Raw genomic sequence first — 19,812 nt, 5'->3', positions numbered from 1 at the left:
TATTGCTAAAAAACACAAGCAAAGGAATGTCTGAGTATTTCCTCAGAAAATAATTTAATGATTTAAGGCTTTAAAAATAGCTCTACATTCATTAATTTGTAGTTGATAAAAGGAAAGAAAAGATTATTTTCTTAGTGCACAGTAACATTTTTGAAAGAACAAATAATGCCTCATACAATATGATTTAATACGTTAATTTGTTTAAGGGAATTTGAAAGGTTTCAACCAGAATGATGAGGCCACATAATGATTAACCAGTTAATTTTATAAATTGATCAGAACTCACATCTGTTCCACATCTTTACAAATTGGTGGTTTAAGGGTGACATGTAAGTTGTGCTTGAGTGTGGATCTTCAGGACTAGGGTCTGTGAACCCTGCTGTAGTACATGGTACCTTCATTGGTTTCTAATAAGAAACTTACAATTTAGCCTTCATGCTCCGATGGTATTCCATAAAGACTCTTCGTGGAACCACCTTACTGCAATCCTGGCTTTTCTGAGTAATTTATTAACTTGAGGACTTTCCCCTCATCCACCTACAGTGTCTTTTAGCTGATGAGCAGATTTCTTTGTACCTGACACTATGACAGGTTCCCCAATCTGTGCTGGCAGAGTGGATGTTCACATAGGATAGCAGCGATCTCATCTGGACATGAAGGCATGGGTTTTTTTTCCATTATTGGGGAATTGGATGTCCTCTGAGTCTCCATAATTTATCGCCGAATGGGATTGAAGTGCTCAGCCTCCTTTTAAAGGCTGCCTTTTGTTATTTGTTTGAATTGCTGTCAGAATCTGGATGATTTCACACAGAGGTTTCCTATCCTGCACATCTTTTGTGCAGCTAAATGTAAACTACACCAAGACAGCCCCACTGTCAGCGATATTGAATGTGTACTGCAGCAATTTTGGCTTTTTTGAAATTTTGTTTTGCCATTTTGCTGTTAAGATTAAAAAAATCTGTCCCTATCACTTTAGTATATAAAATAAGCAAGCATTGAAACTGGCAATGCTAGTTATTTTAAAACTAAAATGACACGCCTGTTAAAATGTGTTTTTACCATGTGATGTGTGATTCTGTCTAATTTCCTGTACGTTAAAATAACTTAATAACAGCCACTATTTTTAAGTGCTACCTTTTTTTTTTCTCAGGTTCCCCACTGAGATCCAATCGGGCCTCCTAGAAATCATCTCTCCGTCCATCAACTTCTATCCGGACTTCTCCAAGCTGAAGGAATCTTTTGGGGATCCCAAAGAAAGAGTCAGGTAGAACCTAGGTGCTTTTTGGTGTGAATGATTTGGTTCTTGTGTATGTTCCCAACACTTGTGCGTGTTGAGAATAATAATATTATAGAATAATAATAATCTTCACTACAAAAATAGGCGCTTGCCCTTTCTCCTGTTATAAGAAATCAAACTCGTTTCCTTGAATAGCCTAGTAATATTCCATGAAAAATATCCTGCATGCCTTATTTATTCTTTGTGTTCACAATTACATAATGTGAAGTTATTGAATTACCATCCCCGTAGAGCAGAAGTAAACATGAGCAGAGTAATTTTCCTTGCTTGTTGAGCAGCTACAATTTAACTTAACTGTTAAAATGAAATAAAGATGGTATTGTCATTTAAAATTGTTTCCCTTCCCTATTTTTAGAGTATAACTACTATAAAATGCTTTATCAAAGCTTTAAAACCTTATACCTCCAACAGGGAGAATGTTTACCCAGTGAGTTATTTATATTAAATTCATCCCAGTTTCAACTTACTTCATTCTTATGTCCAGTACTGTAGACATTCTGAGTACTTCTACTACTAGATTTTGCAAATATCTGTGAAAGTAAAAGGTGAGTCCCTCTAATGTGGAGGCATGCCATGGAAATCCTGAGCAAATCATTAGAAAAGCTGCAAGTGTCTATCTCACATGCTTGTGTAATTTAAGCACAGGCATGATGAGAGGGTGTTTCCTAACAGGCTGTGCACTTGAGTGTAATGTTGCCGTAAATAGTCACCACTGACTGTAAAGATTGGGGTAGAGATTGGGAATGTGTGAAGCGTAGGAGAGACAGCATGTGGAAGCAATTAGAAATCAGAAAATTGAATTAAACAAGTGTCAAAATCTTGTGTGAGTCTGCATAGGGTAAAAGCAGGCAGAGAACTGAGAATGTAAAGCATGGAAAAATGGAGCTTCTGGTAGATGAGGTAGGTGCCCAGTGTTGTGCTAGCACTCTCTATGTGGTCGGTTTGTGGCAGGTAAGGGTTTCTTCCTCTGAAATTCCGGGCAGGGTTTGTCTTTTCCAATAAACTCCCTGGGCTGTGGACCTTATTTTGTTTCTCTCGCTTTTTAAAATGGCACCTTTTCCTGTCGGCAAGAACAGCCTCCATGCCTTGAGTGGTTAAGTCTCTCATTGCTGCACGGCTGCTTTTTCTAAGACAGATATCAGCTCATTATACTGTAACTGCTTGTCATCTGTGCAAACTAGCATGCAAATTAGACACATGTAATAGAAAGGCTTTTGTGGCTGCTACTGTATGTGCATATTGTCAACCTCCTCACACCTGTCTTTCTATATCTTTTGTATAAATTAGCCGGCATTTAGCATATTCATCAAGAGTAAATTTAATAATCTTCCAAAGTTAACATGTATGTTTCCAACAAAGTGTACGACTTTCAGACAATTCTAATGGTGGTCTGTGGTGTTTCCTTACTCCTTTATTTCTGCGTTTGTAAGCGCTTGTGCATCTACTGCATATTTGGAGGTTGCATGTTGTGTTTTTATAATGTTCATGAACTTTACTGATTTACAGCATGTGTGAGCTACCACCAGCAAGTTCTAATATTAGATTTAACAAACACTTACAGCTAAGTCCACCTTAATAAACTTGTGCTTGGCTAGAAATCACAATTGTTATTGTTTGTATTGTACTTTTTGTGACCAGTAAAACAAATCAGACTAATGTAATGCTGCAGTCAGTGCATACCTCATAGGTTAACATTAATACATTATACATTATGTGTTGAAATAACTCATGACTCAGAGGTAATGTTGACCTTTACTTGCATTATTTCAAAATGTGGGAGTAAATAGCTTAAAACACTAAAGCGTTAACTAGAACACTGATCCTACTCTTTTTATCGCACTTTCCTACTACTTCTCCAATGCAAAAGTCAGAAAATAAACTCTTAATCCATTGAGAATTTGAACAGCTTGAAGAACTGAAGGCTCTGTTTCTGATGAGATGATGAAATTATGTTCATGTAAGCTTTGAATAAAAAACCTGCTTTATGATCTGGTAGCAGTTTAATGCAAATATACTTTCAGCCAAAGACAAAAAAAGAGCCATGTCGAAACCTCTTTCATGCAGGTCATCCTCCTCAGAATGTCTTAAAACATTGAGACAAGGCAGACACTTGACTTTGCTTACTGATGACTTCTGATGAAGTTAAGGTTGAATACCTTCCATGTCTTAATTACTGTAATGCACTGAGTGTATCTGAGTGTATTATTTCTGCGTGTATTGGTTTGTAGCCATGAATTTTGTATAAGTTTCCATTTCTCAAGGGTGGCCTTTGTGAATTTTACCATATGGCTAAACCACCACAGCCTTGGCTTAGTTTGCTTAGATGTGTTTACTAAGCAAACATTTAAAACAAATGTTTGCATTCCCTTCAATTTGACACAGTACAATAGAGTAAGAAATTAACAGAGAAAAGAAGGCTACACCTGCCTGTTCTTTCTAACTAAGTTGCTAAACATTTTAGCATTACATTTTGTTTAAGCCAATCTATTCTGATAAGTCAATGAAAGAGAAAAGAGCAGAAAGATACAAAGATGGAAACAGTAGTACAATGTTAGGTAACTGCCTCTTGTATGTAGGCATGAATCTGCATGTGGGTGATTGTCTGCACAATATGTGTTTTATGCATTTGAGGGCAGTGTTTTTCATTGTACGGAGGAAAACCTCATGTGGGACCTGTTTACAGAGAATTCCTTTTCATGACAATCTGTGAGGTACTTTGGTGGTACACTTTAATGTGGAACAGCTTGATCCCTTTTGAAACTTGTCCGTCTCTAATGGGAGGCATGTCTTACAAGGTGCTTGAAACATGGCTTAGTGTTATGGTCTGCTGAAAGCTCTGGGACTCATCAGTGGGATTCAACAGTGTTTCTGCAGTCTTTCTTTTGTCCTGTGGGACATCCTTGAAAGTACTGAAAGACAGTGCAGCTGTATTAAATTCAAGAACAATTCATCCGTGGTAACTGATCGTACATACAGTACAGAGCATTTAGGCAACATACCCTTCTACAACATGCAGCATTTTCTTACTATATTCCATGATCCACCTACATAACACGCTCTTAAAGGTGTATTTGTATTAGAAATGCGTACTTGAATTGGAGTGTGTGTGTGAGTGCATACGTAGTTGAGCTGCTGTGTGCCCAGTGTTAAATTGCCTGTTTGCAGGTGTGTTTGTCCAAACATCTGTCTGTGCCTTTAAATTTCACTTTTGCTGCTCGGAGTGCTAATTTTAGCACTAGAGTGCTGAGGCTGAGGCCTGTGATTTATTGCTGCGTTTAATAAGATGGGAAGCTGAAGTAAATAATTCCCAGGTCTGTGCTGCAGAAGGCCATGTTTAATTCATGAGGGCTGTTAAGGCAGAATATTATTTTATGGAGAGATATATCTCAGGAAAGTGCCTCCTATACAGCTAACTGTCAGCATTCAGCTTCAATGAAATCATTCCAGGCACAGATTAGCTGGAAGAGTAGCCTGCAAGACAAAGGAAGGGGTTATCAAGATCATAGACCTTGGAGTTGTTGCTGTTGTGTTCTGTGTTGGGTTGGCCAATGAGAAAGCGAGGAATAGCAGACTGCTTAACTATCCTTTGAGATCATGCAGCCACAGGGAACCCAGTGCAGTTAACTTCCTTCCTCAAGGGGAAGGTTGGGGATGGCTGAAGCATTTGTTTTTCTCTCTGTTTAGCTGTGGGGTGGAAAGAAAGTGATCGGAATGGACAGGCTCTACGCACGGAAGCAGTGCCGTTGTTTTAAGAAACTGAGACTCCTTAGCTTTTGGGTTGACATTTTTTTTAATGTGAGTCATGTCTTCCAGTTGAACAAGTTAAGTGATGATTATGAACAAAAAAATAATTGCCTCTGCTACAATATCAGTATTTATATTATATACAGTGTGTAATTATTTTGACTGTAGTAAATAATGATGATTATAATACTCTTGCTCATTAATAACATAATCCTGAAACTTTTGTCTGCATTAGAGAGATTCAGGGTAGCTTCACTGTAGTCAGTCTTAGTTCCTTTTATTTCTCTTAATGATTGAAATACCATTGCAAATCAGCAGTGTTAAATTCACAGATAGTTTGTAGTAACATGTATTTCTTACCTACCTTCATTTAAGGACAGAAGAATTGATCTTTTACTCTTCCTCTGTTTCCTTTAGAAAGCCTTAGTGATTTTTTGTGGTGTCATGAATGAGAAAAAGATAAATTGCAGATCTTTTTTATATAAATATGAACCAAGGTCCACAATTCTACTGAATAATGGCTAAAAGAGATTAATGTGTAGAATGACAAACTCTTCCTATCTGATGGTGATTCTAACAAAACCAACATCCATCATCTGTGATGATTGTATCATATTTGACAACACATAGTTACCTGCACTGATAAGACTGAACATGGGCCATTTATTTACCTCGTTTCGCAGATACCTAAAATATCATTATTGTTTCACATGGGTCTGTACTGTGTTGCCATCAAACACAGTATATAAAAGAGATTGGCTGGTGTTATAGAAGTAACAATCATGCTTTCTTCCTGTGAGTCCTGTGAGGGCTATTACAACAAGCCGAGAACAAAACTGAATGTAATTTCGTAGGTGGAGAAATTTCAGGAACAGAGGATCTGTGTGCATAAAGTGAAGAAAGCAACCTGGTTAAAAAAAACCTTTGTCCTTTTTATTTGTATTGAAATGAAATGCAAGGGGTTATAAACAAAGAGCTTCTTACACTACTGGAATACTATGTTATATTTAACATCTTCCACAAAGTATATTTCTGGTGGGTATCTGCGTCAGCATGCGTAGTTTGCAAAGGAACAAGTAATAGGTTTATTTCATGCTGAAAAGAGAAGAGAGAAAACACAACGTTTCGGCTGTAATACCTTCTTCATATGTGAGAAAGACAGGGCAGACAGCAGAGATTAAATAGCACAGAAGAACAAAAGCTGGTAGAGGGGAGGTGAGAGGCACAGAGGTCACTCAGGAAGTGCAAAGTGGAGAGGGGTGAAGAAAGGTGTGAAGTCAAAACCAGCATGAGAATAGGGAAGATTACACAAAAATAAGTCAGTCATTGAGAGGGGGAAGGTATGAACCTAGTTTCAGGATGTGTTTCGTTTCTGTAGTCTTTCTGCTATGGGAGCTCAGAAACCCTTCTTTGAGAACAGAGACAGAGAGGTCAGTGTGATTGTAAATATAATTCTTATGTACAGTATTAAAAATACATGTATAGTATGCTGTGCAATTGAGCAACATCTTGCAAAATGTCAGCAAAGTTTGTCCTTTTTGTTATACTCTGCTGTGGTTTGCAGGACGTAGCCCACTGCTACCTTAAGTTCCACATTTTGTTGCTCTCAGTTGTGCTTTTTCTTCACCAAGTCTGTATTCAGTCAAGATGCTTCAAAATAACATTGGCTTCTGTTGTTTCCTTGTGTAAACTTGTGTAAGCTAAAGATTAATGAGTTCAGTGGTGATGTGTTAGAGATAAGGCCCCTCTTGCTTCATACTGAATGGTGCAGTGTTGTCTAAGGTAAGGGTAGCAGTGGAGGAGAGAACTGTGTCTTGAGAGAAGGAGCAGATGTTAGTCACATCATTTCAAAAGAATTTTCGCCTGTATTGGCTCTGATCTCTTTGCTTAAGAGCAAGAGGAGAGATCAGTAAAATACCAAAAGATTTATTTTCCAACTGCACGAAATCCTGTATGTTGGTTTTGTGACCAGAAAACTTTGCATATTCTTCAGTGCTGATCAGGTGCCTGCCTGCACTGCTAACGAAATCAGACTGTTATAGCTCTGCAGGAAAACATCACTACTGGAACTGCAGGGGTTCTCATTCAGTGCTGTTTTCTTTGGTAATAATATAAGGATAATGATCGCTCTTTCTGCTGTCTTTTATACTCCTCTTTCCCTACTAAATAAAATGTTTCATAGACATTTTTTGTAGAACAAAATTTAATTTACTCCCCCCTCTTCAGCAAAGCAGTTATCAAAGTTGAATTTTGCTGTTCTCTTAAGAAAAATCCCCATATAAACAAAATCTGAAAAATATCAAGTTTATGTGGAGTTAAAATCTTGAATAAAAACTTTTCACTTGAACTAAAAGCTCATACTCAGTAGATGAGGTAAGCTTGGGTAATGATTAAATGCACAAATTAATTATTTCATCTCATTTTTATCAGTTGCTTTTTTTAGTCTAGTGTGCTTATTTGGTACAAGTATTGTGGTTGTACTGTAAGGTGTCAAAATGCACTTCATGTGATTCTGCTAACCTTAGTTAGACACTTTTTGTACATGTTATTTTTTTTATCTCATGTGAAAGGATACAGCGTTCAAGTCAGGCTTTGTTAGTCTTCATTCTTTCACCATTCTGTCAAATAATCAGCTGGCAGCACTGGCAGCAATCATCAGCCAGCTCATGTAATTTCTGACTGCACCCTAGGATGTGTGTACAAATGAAATAGCTTGTAAAAGGAATTATAAGTACTGATGCATACAAAGTTAATAAACCACTGCTGATTAAATATTAAAACAGAGATATAAGTGCAAGTCTGTTTTAAGTAGGCCTTATTGTTGTAGCTCTTTCTACCAACCCCCACCCAGGAGGTAGTCAGAGGCCTGTTGTTTTGGGGATGGAGTAACAGGTTATTAACTGAGAATCACTGTTAGTGCAGACACATTCAGTAAGCACTTTATCCTTACAGGAGGGCACAAGGTGGGGCAAGGCCCTGAAAGTCATGCCAGTCCATCATAGGGCACAAACACATTCACTCACATGCCATGCAGTTTCGAGATGACGGTTAACCATTGACATGTCTTTGGACTATGTGGGACGAAATTGGAGCACCCAGAAAAAACATACATAGACACAGGGAGAAGAAGCAATGTTACAAAGGTTTAATCTCAAGCTGGAATTGAATGAAATTGCCAAAAATGGATTCATGTTTTACTTTATATATTCTATAGCCTCTTGGATATGAACTAGTTTGAGAGAAAGTCACATCATATACTGACCTGATTTCAGGTTAAAGGTTTAGTTTCCACCTTTCAGTTTGTCATCTTTATATAAAACTAAATATGTGCTTGTCTAGAGTCAGATCTTATGCTTTCTAGTTTTTTTTTTTAATTACTGAATATTAAGAAAATAAAATGTAATATCTTAATTCTAAAATATTTTGCATTAAGTTTGTTTCCTAAAAAGGGTTATATAAAACATTGCTCACCAGGAAAGAATCTGAATAGTCTTGTCTGGGCAAGTAGACCTAATGGCTATATGCACTGATTAGGTGAACAGAATGAAGGAAGCAATAACACACTTGAAGAAAGTGTTTTTGATCTGTGTTTTCAGCTCAAGACTATTATGATTCAGACAAATGTCTGATCTTTTCTGGTAAATCATAGAAAGTGCAGATCAATAAAATTGTGCACAGGCAGATCTTACTTACCTCTAACCCCTTCGCCATTAGTCACTTCTAGTTTTTAAAGGAAAGAAAAATCTTTTCTGTTGATTCTTTTATGGCAGATGACAAAACCGGGAAGCATAAATGTCTCAAGTGCATTTATATGTCTGTCTTACACTGCATGAGTCTGTGTCTTTTGGTTCTGCAGTGATTAGGTACCCATGTTATTCATGTTATTTTTCTCTACTTGTCTAAGTAAGCGTGTTGCTGTTTTGATTTTCTTGTTCCAGATGTGCTGTACACCAGAGAGTATTTTGAGGTTTGTAGGTGTATCTTTCCAGCTCTCTAGTCTCCCTTCATGGATTTGTGCTGTTCTGGATGTATCTCTGCCTGGCCATGCTTCCCCATTAGTTTTCAATCACTTGTGCAACTTAAGATGTTCAAGAGTTTCAAGAAAGGCTTCCAAATATTTATCTTTACCTGCCTTATGTAATGAGAAGTCTTCAAAATTGTAACATCTGCAGAATGTGTATATTATGTCCCCACAGGATCTAAGTACATCACAGAATGTAAGGGAAGGATATGTTTTAGCAAAAAAAAGATTATTCTTCTTACTGTAGTAAACTAAATTATGATCTAGGAATAGCCTACAAAGATGCTAAATCAGTCTAGGTTTACAACAGTAAATAAAATAGTAATGAAAAATCTGGACACTAAGACAAGAGTAATTTTTCTTGCATTCTTACAAAAAATGTGTTTTCATTTGGGTTCTTACTAGATGGTATATTTTTCTGCTTTCACACCTCTTTTGTATTACACAGAGTGTGAGATTGCGTGACTCGCCAGATGTTAGAGAAAAACAGAAAAAGGGACAGCAGCTGTATGGGCAGTGTCAGGGCTGACATCTGGCTGCTGCAAAACAGAATAATGATGAACAGAGGCAACACCAGGCCAGCACTTGCTAATCTTACTCTAATTTTGAAGTCTTTTGTCATTGTTGGATTGATCCAAGATGAAATAACAGAGTTCCAGATTTCACATTTTAGGAGATTATTTAGCTTTGTGCTTCTATTTCAACTCAGGACTTTTTTTTAAAAAAATTTTTGTCTAAGAGGTTATAAAAGACCGGCTGGGAGTACATGATTTTTTTTAGAAGTATATGTACAGATCTCTGCCTGGATGCTGGGATATATTGGACAAAGATGAACATCACAGTGTGCTGCTAATAAACTGTTGGAAACTTCGCCAATAAAATTACTTCATCCTTATTCTTTATTTGGTAACAATATGGATGTTTCTTAATTGCTACATGCTGTTGGGAGAGTCTTAATACTGTCTAAATGTGATTCTTACTGAAGGCACGTCTTTTGGGTGCAGCATGTGTATTATTTTATCGTGTCTGAGCGTGAATTTGCTGTTAAAGGAAATACATTTTTTCATTTTTGCTTCCTTTCTTTTTGTTTGTGAGGCGATGGAATTGGGAAGCGTTGTTTTTTTTAAAACAACGTTATCTACACCCTTCAAAATTAATTAAAATTAATAAATGAATTCTGTTATAATTTTCTTCATCTGTTTGTGGTAGTTTTCACATTAAGCTCTTGAATTTGCAGTCAATAAATGGTTTCCTAGTGTCTTGACCGAGGCTCACCGCAGTGGTTCTTATACTCTTGTACCAGCCAAGGAGAATGAGGATGGACAGATTAGCTCTTCTGACCCACAGTATTTTCCTGGAATGTTAGTGCCTATTGGAAGTGTAACGCATCCCTCCCTAATGTCACTGTAGTAATGCAGTAATCGCTGTTTCACTAAACAATTAGAGAACCCCGGCAACCCCACTAATCCCTACAGTACATTACCAGCTGTGCACGGCCACTTGGAGAGTCTGGGAATCCCTGTCACTGACAGTCAGTGATGTGACTCGCGGTCGAACTTCAGATTCCTGGATTTAACCTTCCTTCTCAGCGGGTACCACTGTTATACTGCTTGGAGCCACTTGGCAGCCAGAAATATTTTTTTCTAAATATATTGTCATTAACTCAATTGATGGAAGGCAGGCCTAGTGATGCTGTGGAAATGTATGCCATTATACCATGCCTTATCAAAGTAAGTAGGAAAAGCACAGGGTCCCGTTGAGATCAGGATTTTCTTCCCTCACATCAATGTCAGAAGAACCAAACTAGTGTTTCTTCTTTTCCCAATCTGTAGTTCCAAGTGCGGTGTCTGAATTCTTCCCCTGAGTGGTACATAGTCTGGCAGAGGGGAACAGCAGTAAGCTGCTAGTCTTTCTTACCTTGTTTTCAGTTGTAGTAGTTACAATCATGACAGACTTTATTTCTGCAGTTTCATGCCAAATCTCCCACGACTTTCTTTATTCTTCCTTTCATAAGAAAGCAGCTTTCTGAGACCTTTCTTTAAATCAGCGTTCCATGTTTGCATTTATGATTTTATTTTTAAAGCAGACTTATGTACAGGTTTTTTTATGTATTTTATTAATAAAGATTTACCCATATTGTGTTAATCTTAAACCATTTGTTCCAGTTTAAATGTGGTAGTTTTTTGTTATGTCTGTGCTTAAAGTCTGCAATGACAGTGCTACCAAATAGCGCAAAATTTATTTTTGCATTATTTCTTGAAGATATTTTTAGTGGTCTCTTTCTGAGAAAATGGTGACGCACCAATATCTGCATCTACTGCTTTTGTTCTTTTGATTCCAAGGGAGGTGGCATTCACAGTAAGTCCTGTGAACAATTGCCTCCAGAAATGAACATGTTGATAGACAAGGAATAAGGACACAGACTGAGGAAGTAACAGTTTTTTAATTGTTTTTATGTCTATTTTTGAACCCTCAAAGGAAGAAAACAACCACTTAACGTTATTAGCTTTAAACTGTTATCTTAAAAGTCTGGATCCAATTTCTTTGATCCATTTTCCTGTATTAGGTTTGGTCATTCATACTAAAAGACTTAAAACATTAGTGATTAATATGAAAACATTAACTAAATGTGTCTGTGTCTTAGTGTTTTAACACCAGCTGTTAATAGTGTATAAACTGTAGTTTAATTATTTCATTAACGATTTCTTAAAACAAAAATGAAAATGAAAGTTTCAATCCCTTGGACGATGTTAACTCAAGTTTAGAATAAGGAAGCTGAATTCAGGAACAAAATGTTAAAGCAAAGTGTGAGAAATAGGAACTCCCATCTTGGAACTATATATTGTCATTATTGGATGCCTTCTGTCAAGCTGGCATCCTCATATTGTTTTTTATGCTGTGGTAAGATGACACAAAACGGCTGGCCTATTAATATAGCGTGTTAGGGAAGAGGTTTTCTGAAATTTACAAGAGAAAGTCGGTCATTGCTACTCTAGTAAAAGGCACCGAAAACAGATGAGATGCACTGCTGCTCTTCCAACTTGTCTGAATTAAGAGCATGGGCATACATCACAAGCGTTGTACATTAAGGGTATCAATGTGTGGGGACCAGGGTTTAATTTAGCACCAGCATTCAGAACAAAGCAAGCTCAAAAGTGTACAGGGATGGCAGATTGCCTTCCTAATGGTTTATGATTCCAGTGAGATTTGTACATGCCTGCTTTGAAGGTTATTATCATCACTGTTAAAATAATGTTGTGGTACAACTGTTCATTAAACAAGTCGCATGTCTCTAAGCTCCCTACACAATTTATGGATTTACAGTTTTATTGTTCGTTGGCTTCTTAAGTGGAGGACGGACAGTATATTTTCTGAAACAAGCTTGTGCTCTCAGGAAATGTAGGCCACTCCGATTTCAATGGCCCTATTTCAATATACTGTCCATTTCTAAAAAACAACAACATACACATTACTGAACATGAAATAGCTTAGTTCAAAAGTGCCACATTTGTACACCATAAAATGTCGCTTGATTAATTGTGCGAGATCCTGTAGGTAAAGGTAGGTGAAAGATATAGTCTTAGTATATAAACCATTAATATTTTATTTAATTTGTCTATGGCATTTTGCTGCTGGCAGTATATTTAAGTGAATCAGTGTCAAATGAAGCACAGGCAGAAATAAAGATATTTGACCTCAGGGGCAGCATTTTTAAAATCATTGATTATGATGTCATCTGAAGCTTCCAGGCAGTATCCCCTGGTTATATAATTCTATATGCAATCTCTTATACATTATACTAAACCCACTAAATGCATCTTCTAATTGTGTTGCCTCAGTAGTAGCAAATATCCTCTCTTAATGGAGGTGATTCCCTGTGGTTCAGCCCTCCATAAAGTGTTCGATAAGCAAAGAGGAATTTAGAACAGAGCTTTAAGTTTATAATCAGATTTAACCCTTTGAGAGTCAGCAGATGAGATGCAGTAAATAACCAGATCTTTACTAATTCTCTCAAAAACAAGACTGTATTATGCTGATCAATGTATAAACTGCTGACTCTTGCACATCTTTGTGGATTTTATGTTTCTCTGTTTACTTCACTATAGAGTATTAGTTCCACATTGAAGGGTTTTGTAGAATACTCCCAAATCACATTTCAGGAACAGAAAAAATCTAGTTTGTGTAATTTAGGTCAAAAGAATAATGCTTACAAGATTGTTGTAGTGCATTCTCACCCTAGCCTTAATCCAGTTAAGGTTTTTACAAATAAGCAATAACTTCTTAAATTTGGTTAATGACCAAAGGAAGGAAAGCGGTGTAGCAGGATAAGAGTTAAATTAACTCAGGTTAAGCCTTTACACACCATTTGTTGCAGATTTCTGTGGTCACCCATTTGCTGCTTTGAAACCCCATTATCTAAACTCAACATCCCACACTTTTTCGATTCTCTTTTCATTTACTGGAGGGATTAGGGAGTTTTATTTTCTGCTGCTCAGATGAATTAATCTCTGCTCCCTTCTTTGTTCTAATGGATTCTTTGGATGTCTGGGCCACTATAACACCCTTTCTTACTGTTAAATCTGGGAGATTTAATCATTTATTTTTCCAATATGGATCTACCATTCCTGCTTAATAAAGAATTTTTATGGTACACTCAATTACTTGGGTTAGTACATGTCTAAATTAAACCATCTGATTTTTATAACATTGTTACATGGGTTTGACACTACTAGTAGTAACAACTCCTAACAGTCCTAACAGCTCTGTGGTGGAATCTCACGATAAAGTGTCTAGATTTTTCTGTCCATCGTAAACTCTAATTGATTTGAAGTTGGATAAAAGCAATTCCTAACTAAATTGTTAACTACATCAAAAGAAAGATTATAATTAAAACTGTGGCCTTTTTTTGTCTCATTCAGGTGAAAATAAAAGCTTGGGGTGAATGTTTACGACTGTGATATTGGGTTTTAAATGACTGAATTTCACTCACAGCAGTCTTAACTAATTCTTCTGTCTTTTTTTAGGTGGCGGACAAAGCAGAATTTGGATTACTGTTTTCTGATGATGTATGCTCAGTCTAAAGGAACATACTATGTTCAGGTAAGAATGAATGTGGCTGTTGTATCTTTTTTTGTACTACACATGGCAGAGTTTTGACTAATTTTGAATACACACGTAAAAATCTACAGTATATTCAAGTTTTTATTAGACTGAGGTTACTGACCCTTTGCTCAGCAAAACATATAAAAAGTGATGATTTCATAACCTTTAAATCTTAAGTAATGTTACCTTGTAGCAAGTCTGAAGTGCCCAGTTAAAAATGCAGGCAGAGGAATAATCAATCATAATCATTCTTGAGATAGACAGATTTTGTGAGAGTTAAAGGTTTACTCCATGCTGAAAAAAAAAGAAAGGAAACGCAGTGTTTTGGCTGTGGAGCTTGTGAGAGCTGCTGTAGAGTGACTCTTTTGTTTAGACTTAAGAAATGCTACAGTTAGACTGCTCAGACTGACCATCAGAAAGAAACCACTTTGATAGGCACCTTAATTACTTGCATTTACTGTTTTAGCATATAGCATGGGGTGAAAAAGAGAATACAATCAACTATAAAGTAAAAGAGACAAGTATCACATTTTAATGTAAATATTTACGTTAAGATTGTGTTAATAAGTTCCTGATCACATAACAAATTAGATTTAAACAAAAGTTTGCTGCTATGTTGTCCTGCTGGCTAGGCTGTACTGCTATATATAAAGAAAACAATCTGGCTCTACTCCCATAGAAAGAAAATACTTAATTGATTAGTATTGATTAGCATCAGAATTTCCATATGATAATTAGGTGCATAACTTAAGTGCATAATAATAAGTACATGTGTGCACCTTTACATATTTCTTTGCATGTTTGTACAAAATATGTTTATTCATGTTCAATTCAATGATCTCTTCTGCCTCTCTTCCACACATTGCTGTGATTATCAGAATTTCTGATGTTTCAGATGCTTCTACACAAAAGTAAATTTCACACTCAGCCAAACGATAGTGATAATGTGGTTGGTGTTTCCATCCGTTCCACAAAGAGCAGCAAGGAGGGTGTAACTAATTTAAGAAAGATTTGAAGTTTGAAGATTGGTTCTCCAATCACTGCATATCTTGTTTTTGAGTGTCAGAGGAACAAAGAAACCATTATTGCTTTGTTCCAGTGAAAACAGGGAACAGAGAGGTAGAGCTGGGAGATGGTAGTCCTGTTCCCTAGTGATTAACTTTCTCTGCTGTTACAGATTCATTATAAATCAATTAGCTGTGCAAGAGGGTCGCAGTGACTTTCATCTTTTTCCTATACTCAATTAACTGTCGAGCAGTAGGAGTGAGAGGCTTTAAAGCGATGTCAACATGCACGTGGTCTTGGAGTTATTCGGGGTTGCTGGTGCATGGGGTGACAAAAAAGTGTGAGAAATGCTTTTAACCATATATTGGATTATATCCTTTTATCTGAGCATCTGTGCTTTTATTTCAAGTGCTAGAGCTTCACTTGTATACCTGTAAAAAAGGCAAATCATTAGTTGATCTTTCTGTCAGTTTTGCAATTGTGACATGATCTCCAGATAGCCTTTGGCAAGCACCTCTGTGACAAATAAATGTATTACAAGTGATTTGTAATTAATGTGTTAATTTTCCCTTATGTGTTGCAATCAGCTGGACTTTTACTTCCATGTTAACGCTCCAGATCTACATTTTGAAACATCCAAGTAAAACTGGAGGCGCAGCCCTTGTCATTTTGACTAGAGAATTCACACTCATGTAGGGGTTATTGTCCTGAGTTTCTTTGATTTCATGTAAGCCAGGAATGTTAATTTCTTACATTTAGTTCAAAGCAAGTATGTCTGTAGTTTTAATACATTCCTTTTTTCACTTGTGAGGGTTCTTTCTCGACTAGTTCCTGGATATTTGAAGATTACACCACATAATTTTAGCCATTGACTAAGATTCCGTCTTGATCATGATACATTTGATGATTTTAATTAATAAAATGAAATACTCATCATTCATGTTCCTCTACTTATGACTCACAGTTTTCTCCATATTTCTTATTTGGCTTCTGTTCCTAAGTTTTGGGTTTCTATTGTTCTGTCTAATGTAAAGCTTTCTAATGGAAAGTTTTTTTTTCACTCCACAACATTCAGTTCTTGGCCATACACTTGATCTTTTCTTTCAAACAGGGAGGAAGCTGAGAGGAGATACTTATTTGCAATATTACTGTCCCTGGCCCAGACTCTTAGCCTGCTATGGCATACAATTGCATTTTCTAGATAAATGCTCATCTGTTCCTAACAATGGGTCTTTGGAACATCTGAATGACTTGTTTTTATCTCTCCTTTCATCAGCTAGAAGATGACATCGTTGCCCGGCCCAACTACTTCACCACCATGAAGAACTTTGCCCTCCAGCAACCCTCTGAGGAGTGGATGATCTTAGAATTCTCCCAGCTTGGTTTCATAGGTGAGTGGGGCAGGGCCTACAGTAATGGGGTTAGGAGCTTTTCAGCATTAACCCATAAACTAGTTCATTGAAACAAATGCTTTGTCTTCTAATGTTAAAATAAATGACTGAGAATGCTGTTAGGGATTGTTTTCCTTTAAACACCGCAGAACTCGTTTCACAACGTAAGTGACAGCTTTTTTCACTTTTGTTATTTCTTTAATAACATTTGTTCTGTGAAGTGTCAGCATCTTCAATCTGTGCTCTCCTGGTGCCTCCAGAATAAACTATTCAGTGACAGTTATTCTTTATATAGATATATAACAACAGAAATTTCTAAAAACATTATTACTTTTTTAAAGACAATTTTAAGTTTCTTTTGCTGCACAATACTTCACAACTTCAAAAACGATTGCAACATTTATATGAATTATTTCCAAGGAAATGCTGTACAAATGAGATCACATTATAGTGAGACATTTCCTTTGACTGTAGCCTGTGGCAAGCTCAGTGCACATTCTGATGCAAGAATTTTCTTTATTTCTTTTAAATACTGACACAATAACAGAGCCTCTCACTTCTTTGGATATGCCGGGTATATGTGTTTTTTCTTTGTTCAGAATAATTGTCTTGTGATACCAGCATGATCTTTAACCAGCATCTCCACAGTCTACTTCAGGCTATTTTAAAATTAACTGCAAATACATTTACAACTAATATTTTATGCAGAACTTCCTTTTTCACTCAGTTGAATAAAATGGAGACTTGTTTATCCACATCCACTTAAGTGAAATACATAAGCAAACCGGCAGTATAGTCACATGGAGAATTTGACAGAAACAGGCAGCAAAACCCATGGATAAAAATAAGAAATACAGTAATCTTAAGAAACATGCCAAATTCACTGCCATATTTTAAGTCACTATCATTGGCCGGGACTCAAAACTACTACAGGCTGCTTAGTGACCAACTGGCTTCTGCCCAGTTAATACAAATTAGGTGGAGATGGAACCTAAGGAAATTTGTTCTAGTCCCAAGCAGTCTATAATGACTTGCTGAAGATGAGAAATATAATACTGAATATAATATTTCATTTCTGTATTCGTAGGAAAGGTTACTCAGAAATAAGTTTGTTGTAGTTGTGCTGCCATTTAGGAAGGTGATTAAGTTATGTGCTTTTCAAAGTTTAAAAGAAAAAAAATCAGGAACATTTTAATTCAGGATTTTTTGGTCAGCAACATTGGACTCAAAGGCATTATTGTGTTGTTTATTTTTAGTTCTCTAAGTGTAGTAGTTCTACCCCCTGTTTTATACATTTATATTTATCTTCTAATTGTCTTCTGCGAACAATTTTTAAACATTTTTGTGAGCTTTAGCCCAGTCCTACATGGTGAGGATAGAGTATGTGCCTACTTATTAAAAAGAAGGAAGTTTGAAGGCAACCTAAATACTGGCTCACCAAGCTACAATTGTTTCTCCTTGCTATGATTTCTATGTCAAAAGCCAAGGAAATGAACACTAATCTGTCATCACTGTCATTGCTAAGCCTTGGCATGAAATGATGGATGTTATAGCTTTTGAAAGCAAAACTGCAGTAATGCATTTATTCTGACCCCAAAGTACTTAACTTGCTTGTCGTCTGGAAGACAACCTAACCATTACGGGTTTCACCAAGAAGGGAGATGGATGTTTTTGTAATACAGAAAGATCTCACCCTTTTTGAAGTTTTTTATTTTATTTTAATATATTCCAAAGTACCTTGTGGACAAAAGAAGAAACCCAATTACTCTCTGTAACTTTTTTTAATCAAAAAATAATCCTTTGGGATAATAAATATGGAACTTTGTTTCATTTTTAACACTAATTCTCTATGGAAGTGAAATGAAGTATACTGGTGCCGGGAAAGGTATTTCTGCTTTATTGTAGGGTCTGTGAATGACTTCTTTGTTTCTGTTTTATTTGCAAATTAATTTAAATACGTTGGCTTGAGAAAGTTAACTTTAATTCCTGTGGATGATCAAATACTGTACTTGAACAGTATTACACTCTTCTGTCAAGAGTAACTAACAAATAAGAACCAGAATGTTCCAGAAGGTTCTAGGAAGTGTTTGATAAATTTGTTTCTGGAAGAGCTGAAACTACAGTACGAATCAGTAAGAATCTAGTGCCCGAAATTATATGAATGCATTTTTGATCAAAATACAGGTGCTTCATTTTAGAATAATAATTTTGTTATTGTTTAGAAGGTTGCCTATGATTAAGAATTTGTGGAAAATAATCTTTGACAGAGGCAGGAAGCAATATTTTATTTGCAAGGTGTAGATTCTGTCTACTGGCGATAATGACACGTTTATTGTAATGACACATTAGTACATTTGCTGCCTGAAGCTAAGCTAACAAGATAAATCGTCTCCTTCATGGTGTTTCAGTTGTGTTTTTTTCTTTTAAACAGTGATTTATAAAACAAGCAGTATATTTGTGAACATTCTGCAGTTTTCCTAAGTAGAGTAAGTTCTGTTCATATTTAGTGAATAGAGAAAATGAACTCTTATTATTAAGGCAAAGCTGAATATACATGATATTGTTTTTTTTTCTTTCAATTAAGCCCAAAATTAATCTAAACTATGTTTCTTTTCCTGAAATCATAACAAAACTTTTACACACAACACAGCACTATGTAGTTTTTCATTTTCATATACAGTCTTCATGCAAGCAATAATGTTGCATTTGGTAATTCCCCCTAACAACAGAAAACAAATTATTATTCTAAACTGTTTACTAATTGTATTAAACTACATTCCCACATTATGCTAATTACCTCTCATGAGTGATGTTTAAGAATTTACAGTCTTAGTGGTTCAGACGGAATTAAAATATCCATTCATTTTATAACTGTTTTTTCCAATGTGGGGTCACAGAGAAGCTGGCGCCTATTCTCTGCAAGTGACAGGCACAAGGCAGGGCACACCCTCGATGGGACACCAGCCCGTTCCAGTGCAGACACACCTAGGGCCAATTTCCAGAAGCCTATTAACCTACCTGTATGTTTTTGGACTGTGGGAGTGCACCCAGAGTAAGCCCATGCAAACACAGGAAGAACATACAAACTCCTCACAGACAGCACACCAGAATCCAGAATTGAACCCACAACATCAGTGCTGTGTGGTAGCGATGCTAACCACTGTGCCACTGTGTCAGCCATAATTTAAATATTGTCCTATTCACATATAAATCAACTTTTTAATCAGTCAAACAGTGTTTGTACAGTAAAC

At 36.4% G+C, this 19,812-nt stretch overlaps 1 protein-coding gene across 2 annotated transcripts in view; it reads left to right on the top strand.

Moving 5' to 3' along the window:
- Nucleotides 1–19,812, top strand: part of mgat4b (alpha-1,3-mannosyl-glycoprotein 4-beta-N-acetylglucosaminyltransferase B) — a 110,579-nt gene that overhangs the window by 68,949 nt on the left and 21,818 nt on the right. For both annotated transcript variants that reach the window (XM_088932181.1, XM_088932182.1), the window contains exons 6-8: nt 1,151–1,264; nt 14,087–14,162; nt 16,447–16,561. In XM_088932181.1, coding sequence (XP_088788307.1) covers nt 1,151–1,264; nt 14,087–14,162; nt 16,447–16,561 — 305 coding nt within the window. The remainder of the gene's footprint in view (nt 1–1,150; nt 1,265–14,086; nt 14,163–16,446; nt 16,562–19,812) is intronic.

Source organism: Atractosteus spatula, chromosome 14, assembly GCF_055471065.1.
Source record: "Atractosteus spatula isolate fAtrSpa1 chromosome 14, fAtrSpa1.hap1, whole genome shotgun sequence".
In the NCBI taxonomy this organism is placed as follows: Eukaryota; Metazoa; Chordata; class Actinopteri; order Semionotiformes; family Lepisosteidae; genus Atractosteus; species Atractosteus spatula.
The sequence above is the reverse complement of the archived record's forward strand: the minus strand, read 5'-3'. Positions and strand labels throughout refer to the sequence as shown.